This window comes from Caloenas nicobarica, chromosome 1 (genome assembly GCF_036013445.1).
Source record: "Caloenas nicobarica isolate bCalNic1 chromosome 1, bCalNic1.hap1, whole genome shotgun sequence".
Lineage (NCBI taxonomy): Eukaryota > Metazoa > Chordata > Aves > Columbiformes > Columbidae > Caloenas > Caloenas nicobarica.
In genome coordinates, this window is record NC_088245.1 from 57,946,266 (window position 1) to 57,960,103 (window position 13,838).

The 13,838-nt window shown below is 39.2% G+C and overlaps 1 protein-coding gene across 1 annotated transcript in view; it reads right to left on the reverse strand.

The window, feature by feature from the left end:
* Positions 1-2,108: 2,108 nt before the first annotated feature.
* LGR5 (leucine rich repeat containing G protein-coupled receptor 5) overlaps positions 2,109-13,838 on the reverse strand; it is an 89,231-nt gene continuing 77,501 nt past the window's right edge. The window contains exons 14-18 of the mRNA XM_065639737.1: positions 12,668-12,739; positions 10,524-10,649; positions 6,064-6,209; positions 4,976-5,059; positions 2,109-3,199 (exon numbers count right to left, since the gene is read on the reverse strand). Coding sequence (XP_065495809.1) covers positions 2,109-3,199; positions 4,976-5,059; positions 6,064-6,209; positions 10,524-10,649; positions 12,668-12,739 — 1,519 coding nt within the window. The remainder of the gene's footprint in view (positions 3,200-4,975; positions 5,060-6,063; positions 6,210-10,523; positions 10,650-12,667; positions 12,740-13,838) is intronic.

Sequence of the window (13,838 nt, forward strand, 5' to 3'; positions counted from 1 at the left end):
GACGAGAAAATCAAGGCATATCCATTGTTGGCAACAAATTCTTCATTGTGAAAATCCGTCCCTTGAGTTCCAGGAAGTTTTATATAGAGTAACAGATGAACAACAGAGATCATCTGTAACTGATTACCTTAATTACTGGGCTAGCCTAACCTTGGTAATGTTAAAAAATTAGTCTCATTCACCTGGAGGCTGAGTGGCCATTAACTGAGCAGTGAGTCCTGGGCTATTAAATGTTACTCCTCAGGGAGTTATTTTAACAACAAAAAGTAAATTTCTGCACTTTTCATGTCTTAAATGATCAGCTCACTTGAGCAAAAGGTGCCAGCTCCAAGAAGAGAATACTGGCATATCCCATGATGGCTTGGCCAAGGTCAGAGACTCATTCTAGGCAAGTGAAGGTGGCTCTGTTGTCTGAGATATTTTGACAGTAGGCTTGGCAAAGACCTGAAGTCTTTTCTCTCTAACTGGGGTGCTTCTGTTGTGTAAACATACCTGCCTTGTTTCAGCAAATATTAACAGATTTAAAGACAGAGAGGAACTTCTTTGTTAATCTTTTCCTAAACTAAAGCCATCAGAAGTCCATGAATTCCAATAGCTGCTCCAATACCTTTTTTGGCATTATATCCAATTTGAATTTAGAGATTCTTGGTGACAGAGAGCTCCACAAGCTGACGACCCTCACTGTCAACAATTTGCACCTTTATTTCTATGCTGCATATCCCTAATGTCAACTTCCAGTTGATCTTACCAGATTCCTCTTCTCTTGACTGAGTAGTCGTCTGCTCTCAAAATTCTGTTTCCCAGAAGTAGCTACTTAAAAACTGTTATCAAATTACTTCTTTCTTAAGCTGTTTTAAATTCATGATATTCATATCCTTTTCAATTTCACAATGTTCTTTACAGCATATGAATGCAAGAACTGCTTGAAATATCCCAGTAGTGCTTGCATCAGTGCTAAGAACACAGATCACACAACCTCTTCACTCCTACTTGATGCTGCCTTGGCTGAGGATATTGGCTATCCAATATTGGCTGTCTTTAGCCAAAAGGACACAGTGGCCTCTAAATCTTCAATTGACTTGTGATCATGAACTAGAAACACTTTTATTTTTTTTCACAGGACATAGACTATGCCATGAGCAGGACCACAGGTTTTGTTCCTAGACAAGTTACCTTAAATTAATGTTTCTACTTGAGTGCCTTTGGTGTCCTTTAATTGCCCTCAGCATGCCAGTCTTTTTGTACTGATGACCTTCTGTGTAGCATTTTCCACCCTTAAATTCTATGAGTTGTCTGCCACTTTTATTCAGGAGCAATTCTGGGAGTAATTTTACTGGCATGGTAGCAATTCAGGACCAAACTGTCCAGAACCTCACTAGAAAAATACCCATGTGACAATGGCTTGCCACTTACATTTACATTTTAAGCACTTAACAGGATCTTGATTAACTTCTTTCACACCATGCTAATTTTGTAGGTTTAGCTGACAATTAAAAATGCTTCGTCAAGTCAGATGACTTCCAAAAACCAAGCCCAGTGCCAGTTAATCTATTAAATCAGCTTTATCAAACATGAAACTTCATCAAAATCTATTTGGTGAAACCTTTAGGACTTGAACACGACTACTCTTCCACTGAGATACCTTGCTGAATGAGGGCCATGCACAGATTCTTATAAAAACAACCATGGCACCGAAAAAGTATTATTAAAACCAAATGACAATAAACAGGAAGAAAAACCCCAATCCCTGAAAACAAACTGTATCAGGTGATGCTTTGAAAAAAAAAAAGCTTACCAATGTAATGTGCTTTTTTGCTCTTGACTAACTGATGCCCTTTCTGAGTAGTGCTACTTTAAAAGAGAGCAGCTGATATAGTTGCACAAACTGCAGCAGCTTTCAGTTTCTCTCTTCATCCCAGCATTTTGGAAGCAGGCTGAGGAGGCTCAAGTATTGGATTTTCAGCCTGCCGCAAGTTTTGTCATTGTCTGTTTTCTGATGTGTGTAACAAGAATTCAGAGGCACTCTCTAGCTTGTGTGCACACATGCATACTTACTTTCGGCATTAAAAATTTTGTAAACATAGATATTTTCTGTACTGCCACCAAAACTAGCGACATGGAACAAATGGAACTGATGACAGATTGCAGCTTTCTGTCATTTGGTAAGACGATGGCATTAGTGAATTGCTGGTAGGCATATCATATGATATGCTGGCACTTGTGAAGGTTACCAATGCTTGTGTTGAATCACAAGATTGTTTTTCTATGTCTTCTGAATTCACAGAGATCAGACTAGCATGTTTTGATCTCCTCCACAACAAAGTTTGCTTTCGCAGACTTCCCAAGTCCTCCTTGAAGTGTGGATTGAAAAGTATATAAAGGAGTGGGTTTAGACATGCGGGCAGTGGGACAATCACCAGCAGTATTGATTTAATGACTTCTGGGCTGATAAAAGTGAGGTTTAGTAAGGAGGAAAAAGATAAGAAGGCCACAGGGCAATAAAGAATGCAATTAGTAAATAGTAGCAAGGCTATATGTTTGACCATAGAGCAATCCCAAATGTTGTCTAGTTCTCCCTTCTCTAAACTACAGTAGAGCTTAGTATAAGCGATAGTCATTACCAGAAAACAAAGGGAGTTCAGCAATACCAGTGCTACCATGTAGCCCATAGCAGTGGGTTCTCCAAATGGTAGTGGTAAACAAAGAGGAGAAACCCCATACTCGCTCCCAGTGAGGAGCGGTATCACCGCAATGATTAGTGCCAACATAAAGCAAAAGAAAACGGCAATTTTTACACCAGCAATGGAGGATTTTGTTTCAAACTTTGTAGCGTGCTTTACAGAGAACGCACGTTCAAGCGCGGCTAGGGTAAGGAGGAAAATGGAAGCCTCTGAAGCAAAAATGGAGAGAAGGCCAGTTATTTGGCAACCAATTCCACTTTCCCACTGTGCTCCATACTGAGCAAAGCTACCGAAAGTTGATGCATCCACACTGGCCAGTACTCCGCTGGCCAGACCCATCAAGGCGTTTACAACAGCTATTAAACCAATCAAAAGTTTTATGGAGCACATATACAATGGAGGTCTGAAAACTGTAGCAGACACCAGTGCATTGCAAATGAAGGTCAGACACACTATGGTCCACACACCAATTCTGATCAGCCAGCTACCAAATAGATGGTCACATGGTTTGAAGGGACCTGAAACGACAAAATAAAAAGGGCAAGGGAAACTCATGTAAACTAAAAAATAATTTTGCGTTTTCCAAGACATTAAATTTCACGCTTCTTGCAGGTTCTTAGCACAGCCAAGCAGTGAATTTCAGACCAAAGAGGGAGCTGGAAATTTGCTCTTCCTTTGAAGCCAAGACCTTGACAACATACTGCTAAATGTATATTGCATTACTGGTGCACAGAAGTCTTTTTCCTTCAACTCAAACAGTCTATGGGTCTGTTTTTGTGCCTAGCAGTTAAAGTGCAATGTGAATGTCCAGCCTATAGTTTCAAGAAATACGATGATGCTTGTCAGTGTGTGAAAAAAACTGGAAAAGATACTTCTTACTAAACTAGGACAGGTTGCTAATGAGTCCTGGTGAAGTGTGATGTAATGGATATGGACCGACGCACTTTGACTACCTTATAATGTGTCATTACACAGAGCAAAAAATTGAGGCTGTCTTTCCATTTGGAAGTGCTGCCTTTTTGGAGGCACTTCTGATTACCTGTGGCTGAAGTCAGGTCATTATGAGTGAAGCTGCTGTGTATTTCCATAGAACTGAGGTGCATATCCTGTGTGGTTGAGGGCCAGCTATTCTCTCTCAAAGCAAGTCCTTCACAGTGGTCTGTGCTTCTCCATGAAGACATAAATGCTGCAGCTAAAATGAGCTCCATACAACTACAGCTGTTGCCATCAAGTGGGCATAAGCATCTACTGTGTCAGTTTGCAAGTTTTTCTAAGATACCATTTGAAAGATCAACATAGAAGCTAAATTTTCTCTTGGGTCTGGTGATAACTTATCTTGAAGATAGCGATGTTTTTGTGAACTCAGTAGTTATATTTAGGCCATAGGAGAATATGTGGTGGTCAAACGGTTCTAAATTCTTTGGCTTCCTGCCTTTTCCATTCCCCTTTACGTAACTTTAAAAAATTTATTATTATTTGGTGTTACAGACAAGAATCTTGGCTTGGAATGTATGCTGAAGTCCTGGTTGTCACTTGGGGTTTTTTGTTCATGTTTCACAATGAAAGAATTGCTAGGGAAAATGTTTCCTGAATCACGCAAGCAAAACTTATGACCATGGCTGTTAAAGCCAGAAGAGTCCTTCCAAAGACATGTTTCTTTCCTTGCCTTAAGGGAAACTTTCACCCAAATTGGTGGCCTGTAGCTTTGCAATTCAATCAATGTATTTCTTTTTCCTTTCTGCCGCACTGTGAAGCCAGGGATGTGTTATTCTATAAAGAAAATGCAAGTGCTGAGGGTCCTTTTGTGATGGACCGTGTACATCGATAGAGTAGTGTTCGGTATTTCCTAGATGTTGAACTAAACTGTGTGTTGTTTAAGAAGCTCAAGCACAGAAAAACTCAGTGCAGTTCAGAAGAATTACTTTAGCTTTGCAGAAGACTGAGTGAGCAAAGATTCTGCTCCCTTTTATCATCTATGTCTTGGTAGAACAGAGTCTTCGCTCTCTCATTCCCTTGGTAAGGGAATCAATTCCTGTGAAAAGGGTCTCGAAGTGAGGATCTGATTGAGGACTGAGTAAAACTTTTGTTACATTCACAGATTAATTTAGTGGCTGAATAGTTTTCTGGACGTCAATACAAAATTTTGCATTATTGTGCAATGCATTTGTATTAATCTCATCAAACTGTTGTAAAATGTCACATTACTGTCCTAGTATCAGATTCAGAGTTTGTTCTTCACCTAGAATATCTGGTAATACTGTGCTTGGATTCCTATCTATCTGGCTGTTTCATACCTGGAGAAGGTGAGCATTGCACTGAATGATGAGCTTTCAAATCTTCTTCAAAGTCAAGAAAAAAATCTTCAAAGTCACGCTCATCTGTGGGGGAGAAAATACCCAGATTTGATACCACAGTTTTCAGAAAAACTTCTTTTAGTGCAAATTGCAAAAGTGTCTGTGGTATTTAAGGCCTGGTCTTGTCCTTTTTCCTGCCAAACTGTGAGCAGAAGCAGACATATGCCTGCTTGGTTTTGAATTACCATACTCAGGATTATTTAAAAAGTTGGCACCATCACTGCTCTGAAAATAATCGCTTACAGGTACATTCTCTATTACCTAATTTGCAGTGTGACAACTGCCTAGGAAGCAGTATAAAATATGAATTCTGCTGTTGTGACAGACTAGTAGGAATTAACTCAAGTTTTCCCCTGTTTCTTGTGTCATTAATCTACCACCTATTCTTGGCTCTATTTTTGCTGGGGCTGGCCCTGAGACGTACTGGTTTGCAGGAGTGGAGATAGCACAAAAAGCAGGAGGATGGTACAACACGTATGGGTGCACCTACATAACAGGTAACAGGTGAAGTAAAAAGACCTTTTGGTGAAAGGGAAGAAAAATACAGTAGTTTTCTGTCCTGGGGAGCAGCTTCACTATCTGGTACCCAGGAAGTGCTGGGAAAAAATATTGGCAGCTACGGCAAAGTAGCCACATAAGCTCTGTGATTCATCCTGGAGCACATGGGCAGCAGGAGAGCCAAGGATGCATTGCTCCTTCCAAGGCTGGCAAGAAACTAGATCTTCGCTGGCCTGCTCCTGTATGGGATTACATACCAGCACCACTTCCCGGTCTCTCACGTAAAGGGAAGATTTCACTTCCCACATTATTATAGTTATTATTTGGACAGAAAGATGAGCGAGTGAGATTTTTGAAAGGCAGACCTGAAAAAATGACTTTGCTAAGCACAGCAATGCTTGAAGAACATATTATCAGGCAAGAGAGAGGGAGAGTCTGCCTCTGTGACTGTAAAAAAGTGTTGGATTTCTTTAACATCACAGGCTGCTCACAGCCTTCAGGTCGATTTAAAAGCCAAAGATGACGATTACCTTGGATTTGTAACAACCCAGCATCCTTCCTGTGAAAATCGTCAATGCTGCTATTCTCATCTTTGTTCCATTGGCTGGAGATTTTGTAGTGGCTCTCACAAGCTCCAAAGGCGCAGCACTGATAGGCATAAGGCATTTCCATGACCCTGTAGAAGAATAAAGAAGCATGCCATGAGACTGGTTTAGCACCAGAGTTACTGGATTGTACTGCTAGCACAAAGGAACTTGTTTAAATAACCATGACTGAAAGTAAAAATACCTACGGGTAAAAATCAGTTGTGATAAGACAAAATGAGGACTCACAAATAAAATTCCATATTAGAAATGCAGGTGATTTCTAGGCTAATTTTAGTAAAGGCACAATGAAGTTTTCTTGTGCATTTTCATGGGAGATATGAAAGTGGGAGATACGTGCCTTGCTCTTGAGTGGATGTTACTCTTAAGATCTGTATTTCTATTTTATGATTTTGAATGTATTTACAGTGTAACGCAATGGTTTCTCTATGTTACTTCTTAATGGTTTATTTTAAAAAATCAGATCCAAAGATCACAACTGCATCTATCTGGCTAACAGGCAAACCCAAAACCTCGCTTCCCAGATGGAATTTCTCCATTTTGGGGGAATGAGATCTTTTGAAATTCAAACTTTATTCACCTCTTTCTACATCCAACTCTTTTCATAGCAAGATGGCAAAAGGAGATTGTCTTTCGTGCACAGATCAAGAAAGGAGTGTTCTAAACCACAAGGTGAATGAATTAGAAAGGCACCATGTATTAAAACAGATGCCACTGAGGAGAAGGTTTTACTTTATTAATGGTCTTAGAAATGAGCACGGTCATTGCAAGACACTGGATGTTCATTCCTAACTCTTTTAACCTTGTTGGTGTTCCTAACACATAACTGAGTATAGGTCAGGGAGTTTCAATGACTTTGGAGAGTTCTTTTGTCAGAAAATTGCTCATTTCCAGTATGCTTTGAATTTAATTCCTTGGGGGATGTGCAAATTCTGGGGTAGCATGGAAGAACTTCATATATTCAAGTTCTGTACTCTACTTCTTCTATTCCTTAGATTTATTTTATGCTTAGGAAGAAAAGATATTTAATTTGCACAGTTTGCCAATAGTACATAGCAAAACCTAACAACTCGCCTTAATTCCAAAAGCCCAATAAACCAAAAAATTAAAAGATAAAGACATTTTTAGAAGTTATTCTGACTTCACTTAAAAGGAATAAAATAGAACTAGATCCTCCTATGAGATTACTTTCCACAGGTTATTAATGTAAATTAACATAATGAGCATTCCAAGCAACCTCTAACCCACTGGGAAATCTGCGAAGAAATGAGTCTGAATCAGGCCCAGTGCCAATAGGACTTGAAATTGTGCACTAGCCAAAAAGCTTGGTACAAAGGGGAAGAAATGGAGCCCTAAGCTCTAAAGTGATTTTTACATTAGTTCATTTTGGGGAATTTAGATTCTATATACTTACATTTCTGCTGGGAATTAGCAATAACAATCTGTACCCTTGTACCCAATACAAAAAGCTACATAAGGTATTTTTAAGGTGCTCCAATAAAAATTCAAGGTAACCAAGATCTAACTATCAAGCAGCCTAATGCCAGCAGCTTTAAATATTTAATTTCTAACTCATTTGTGTGCATGCCATCTTTTAAAATAAGGAGATGATCTCAATTAAAGATTTTTTGAACACATTTCCCAGAAGCCCTTAAGCTATTATTAAACTATACTGACCCATAGCTAGTTGCCTGGGCTAAAAACAATACCAATCCCCAATTAGAAATGCACCTTTTTTCTGACAAAATCCCCACAAACAACAACAACAAATTATCAAAAGAAACACTGACAGTTTTGCAAGGTGATCGCTGTGACTTGTAGCTGTAGACCTTTCGGAAGACAATGATACAGCTGTGGAAAGGAACAGCTAGTGGATATTTTAGGCTCAAGGGACTAACAGAAATGTATTCTCTGGTTATTGAAACAGCTCTATGTGCTTAATAATGACAGATTTCCAGATGCTGCTGGGCTTCTACCAGCCTGCTTGCCTGTCATACCCTGGAAATGTGGACCTCTCACATTGTACTGGTCTGCTGTTTTGATGAAGTAGCCAAAAAACCCCCCTCACTTTTAAATTATCTTTAGTTAAAGAGCAAGACTCCCGTTTCTTATTCTCCTTGTAGGTCTTTCTAGCATCCTCTGTTAAACCTGAACATTTTTTTTCCCTTGGGTTACTAGGATATATATAGGCCTCAAATTGGCAAACGCTTCTGAATCTGTGTGCAAAGCGTAATTGCACAGAATGACTGGGACCCAGAACACAGAGGACAAAAAAGGAAGCAGCTCTCGGCCATACAGTGCTGGAAGCAGTCCTTTTTATGGCTGGTGCTTATTTGATGTGGGTGATTAGATTTGGACTTTGTCAAATTAAACTCTTTTAGAAACATTGACTAAATTTATTTTTATATACTGCTTATCTTACTGATGATATCTGTATCCTTGATAATTTTTTTCCTGCAGCAAGGCATGCCTCTTTTTTTCTGTTTTTAGATTAAGCAGCAGAGAACGCAAGGTCGTTTTCTGCCTCGCAAAGGTGTGGGGCTGATGGTGACTGGGAAGGCACAGTGACGACGGATGGAGCAAATCATGGAGTTCTTTATAGCACTGAATCAAATCATGGAGTTCTTTACAGCACTGAATCAAAGCACCAGATAGAGAAGGAAGGAGGGGCTGTCAGCCTGACTTCACTTCCTCAGAGCTTGCCATAGCGGGCTGGGCCTGGCTCTGTCGAGCGTTCTCGTGCCATTGCTGAAGGTGGGGCAGAGGATGCTCAGCTCTTTGATGTGTCCGTATATTGAACAGCAATCACACAATCACAGAAGCATAGAATGCTAGGGATTGGAAGGGACCTCAAAAGATCATCCAGTCCAATCCCCCGCCGGAGCAGGAACACCTAGATGAGGTTACAAAGGAAGGCGTCCAGGCAATGACCCATTTAGATGAGCAGGAAGCTTTTATATAGGAATTTGCCTTTAATGTTGCAACCAGTGTCTAGTTCCAACAATTACAAAGGGTGAAATTTCATTTTGTTTTAGATCTCTGTTCAAGTTTGGTCTCTCATTCATTGTCTGTGCAATGATCCTGTGTGAAGTCCTGACCTCATTTTGATTTATGGTGAAAGTCTGCAGACTGCAGGTCAGGATTTTACCTCGTTCTCTATTGACTGGATATAATTAGTTCTTACAGACATTAATCAACTCTAGATATATTAATCATACTTTTTATACTCTTTTTTAAAGACTTAAGCTACTACCTGACAGACCTTTGTTAAATACTTATCCAGAATAAATACACTGCAGTTGCATTTGAGAAATGTACACAATTTTACTGGGGGAAAATCATATAAAGTATAATTTTGATAAAGGAATTTAAAAATCTTAGATTTACATAATTCAACTGAATACTGGATTATTGTAGAACTATTGCAGTACCTCTTGTGCCTCTAGGCCATGGTATATACATTGCTATATATTTGCTAGGTTGAAAAAATCAATTTTCTTGTGTTTACATTCCTTTAAAGAACCTTCAGGTATTTTAGAATTGTCACCTGCCTCAACATGAGGGCAAAGTCTGTGAGAGAAGAAAAACTGTGGCAGAAGCACAGCTTCAACCATTCATGATTTCTTATGGCACTTGCTTCTGGACCTCTGAGACCCATCTCAAGGACTCCAATTTTATGATATTGAACCTTTTACAGTAAAACATGGAAAAATATATGTTGCACTTGGCATCCTCTAATTAAAATATAAAAATCAAGGGAGAGTTAGGGGACACTCCCAAATACGCTGAAGTCAGGGGCAAAGCTCTCTTTACTATGATTTCTCTGTGGTCATCTAGTGACTGGCAAAGCTGCAAATGATCTCTAGAGAACATTTCCTTCCTGAGCATCCAGTAGAAAATTACTAACATCAGAATGTTTTAGTAATAACGGCAAAGTATTATCTGAATCTTAATCAAAAGATTACAGAAAAAACATGTTCAAACAAAAAAGGTCAAATATTTTGGAACTTCAGGAGTGTATTCTTCCCTTGGTATTTGCTCTGCTCTCATTAAATATAACGAAAGGTCTGTAAGCACAGTCCAGCATAAGGACATATCACTAAGCTGCTAGCAATATTATTTTAACAGCTTTTGAAACATATCACCAGGAAGCAGATGTGGCTCATATTAAGCAAGTACTGGGGTTAATATTTCAAAACCCTTCATAGTTTCTTCAGTTAAAAGTGAGCATAATAAAAGAAGTCTATCATTTTTATCATATTTGCTTTAGTTTTAACAGCACAGATCAAAGACTCACAATACGAAGTAACATGCGTTACACACTGACACACCTTCCATTGCACATGAACATGAATGTTGCTTATTAGTTTTAATGATATACTCACTTGAGTTCTGGAAAATTTTCAGATGATATCAAACTTTGCAGGGCATGATTTCCTGTTAATTTTAAATGAGTTAAACCATGTAGCCCCATCACAGGAAAAGAGGACAAAAGGTTGGATGACACATCCCTGCATAACAGCAAATAAAAATCAGCTTATGGGTTTTCATTTTTTTTTCTTCAGCCCTAGAAGTGTCATGTTGGAAAAACAGGTTAGACTTTTCTAACTCAATCAACAATTACAGCATTAAAAAGAGGCCCCAGTCAGCAGAGCAAAGTTGCAGCACCACTTAGGAGTATGCACCTATGTGTCTAGCAGAAAGCTAACAGTAGCATCTAGCCAAATTTTCACTACAAATATTCATAATGCCCATTTTGAGATTAGCAAATGAATTTAAAATTTGCTCATTAGAATGTTTGAATTAAAGAGAGCCAGTACCCAAACAGCTTCCCAGAATTTAAAAGGTTCAGTGGGATGCTAGAGGGCGCGGCTGCCCTGAAAGCTGCAGAGGGAGCAGGTCAGGGGTATGGGGAAGATGTGTGTTTCAGGTTAGGACAGGTCTATGCTGGAGCAGAGGCAAGTGACAGTTCTAAGCTGAGGTTTGTCTCAGGAGCTCAGGGAAGACAGTGCAGATGAACATGGATACGTAACTTGGGGAAAGCAAATCAGGTGAACGAAAAAGTGACAGTGGTGAAGGAGATATGGTAAAGCAATCAAAGAGGGGGAAGTCCAGAAGTATGCTGTTCTCTATTTCTCCCTCTCTCTTCCATTTATTCTATGAGCCTTTTCAGTCCTCTTCACAATTATCTACGCTGTAATACTTAAGGCGGCCAACAATCAAGGAGGAAGAAGTGGAGTCTGATGTTGCTGAAATGCTTTTATGCCCCACACTGAACAGCAAAGTTCCTGTCTCTTGGACTGCCTACTGAAATCTAAGGGCTAGCCATAAGATAAGGTATGTTGATGGACTGGTCTTCTACCTATCTGGTTTAGTGTGTGTCCTCTTGCTCACAGCATATTTAAATACCGAAGATGAAATGGTCCTACTGCAATAGTAAAAATGACCCCTGACTTCAGTCAGACCAGGGTTAGAGACTAGCATTTCAGGAAACACCAGTACACTGTGTTACTCTGTGTGCGTGTGTGTTAAAAGGCTTTTTTCTTTAACCCTCTCTGACTGTTCTATGCTATTGACCAAAGCTACAATTTATTGCTCACCTCACAAAGCAGGAAAGTTCTGAGGAAGGCCAAAGAAGGGTTGTCATAGACAATATTGTCTTTATGGACATTGTTCAGTGCAGAGGGGAGGCTTTGCACATCGACAGAAATGAATACTCCTTTCCAAATTTAGGTTTCCCAGTAGCTACTGGGTTATCTGTGAGCAAATGCCTACCAGTTTATCTTTGTGACAATCATGCAGCAGGATGACTCCAGAGGAATTTTTTTTCATGTCTTCCCCATACACCCAGTGCCTCAGGGATTCACCCTAAAGAGGCATTACAATGACAGTGGGAAGTAGGAAAAAGTTAGTAAGGACTGAGAGGTGCTTGTGAAAAAGGCCTGCAAAATGGGCTGCTGATGTTTTGACCACTAACTACTCTGACTGAACTTACTAAACAAGAAAAACTATTCCATCAAATGAGGAATGATGAAATAAAGACCCATACTGGAAAATTTTTCTTACTTAATTTTTAATCCAGTTCCTTAGTCCTGAAACACTACTAACAAGAAATATTCCCCATTGCTACAAGAGACTAAACCGCTAACAAACTGAATGAAGGAAGGCAGATACACTGATATGCTTCATGGACCCCAAATCACTCTGATTACAGTGTTATATGGAGCTTTGCCATAATACCTGTGGGAATTGGTGAAGTACAAGAAAGCAGGAATTTAGATAAGGATTCAACAGACCAGAAGAAGATTAGAATAGAGAAAGTCTCAATTTCTGCTGGGGTGCAAAGTTACTAAATATTTTTATGCTTTTGCAAGAAAAATGTGAAAATTTGAATGTGAAAAATGTGAAAATGTGAAAATTAGAATAGAGAAAGACTCAATTTCTGCTGGGGCACAAAGTTACTAAATATTTTTATGCTTTTGCAAGAAAAATGTGAAAATTTGAATGTAAAATATATATAAATACTTACAGTTTGATCAGAGATGGTAAAGAGGAGAAGGCATTGGGGTGAATAATTTTAATTTTGTTCCAAGCTAAATCCCTACAAGAAAAGTGAGTGGAAAATTACATACCCACTGAGTGAATATGGAAGTTTTCATACACTTGATTAGGAAGCCTAAATATAAAAAAGGTATTAATTACATGCAAATATTTCAATAAGTTTCTGCATAACTCATAATGTAAAATCTTTTTCAATTTTAAATTATTATATGTTAGTCAGTTAATGGCGTTAGCTATTAAACTGACAACTTTCTTAAAACATTTTAATGCCTTCTACAGTCTAAGGCAGTTATTTTCAGTCTGCTTCACACCTTCCTAAGGCAGCAGAAAGAAGAGTGGGTTATATGGACTACTTCTAAGAGGTCCTCATGATGTGACTAAGAACAGCAAATCCATTGTCAATATGCTTAACTTCCTAATCTCAATCTTCACTGGCCCTGAAAAATCAAAAAGATTGAAAGCAACTCTTAAAAAATGTATGGGTTTGATACTGCAAAAACTTACAACCATGAGTAATTTCTCCACAAAATTACTCTGGTAGCACGTACATCGGTGTGAAAACTAGAAACCCACACACGAGTTGACTCCATTTCTTAAGACATGGTTTTCTGTAATAAGATTTTAGAATCATAGACTGTCCTGAGTTGGAAGGGACCCAGAAGGACCATCGAGTCCAACTCCTGTCCCTGCATATGACAACCCCACAGTTCACACCATGTGTCCGAGGACATTGTCCAGTCTCTTCTTGAACACTGTCAGGCTTGGGGCCGTGACACCTCCCTGGGGAGCCTGTTCCAGTGTCCATCACCCTCTGCATGAAGAACCTTTTCCTAATGTCCAACCTAAACCTCCCCTGGCACATCTTCCTGCCATTCCCTCGGGTTCTGTTTTATGTTTCCTAGAGCTGATTATTACATGAACCTGCCAACAGATACCAGGTCTGGCTCATTATCTCTCTCCATATGCATCAGAAACATTTAGAAGTAATAGCTTTTATAGCTGCAAGTCTACATCTTTGAATTAATTGCTGCAGATCCTAAACTTCCCAATTTTCGTTCTCCTTTCACAGTTATGACCTAATGGTTGAAAGATCAAAGCAAGGAAAAACAGAAACAAGAATGTTTTGGGGCATATAGCGA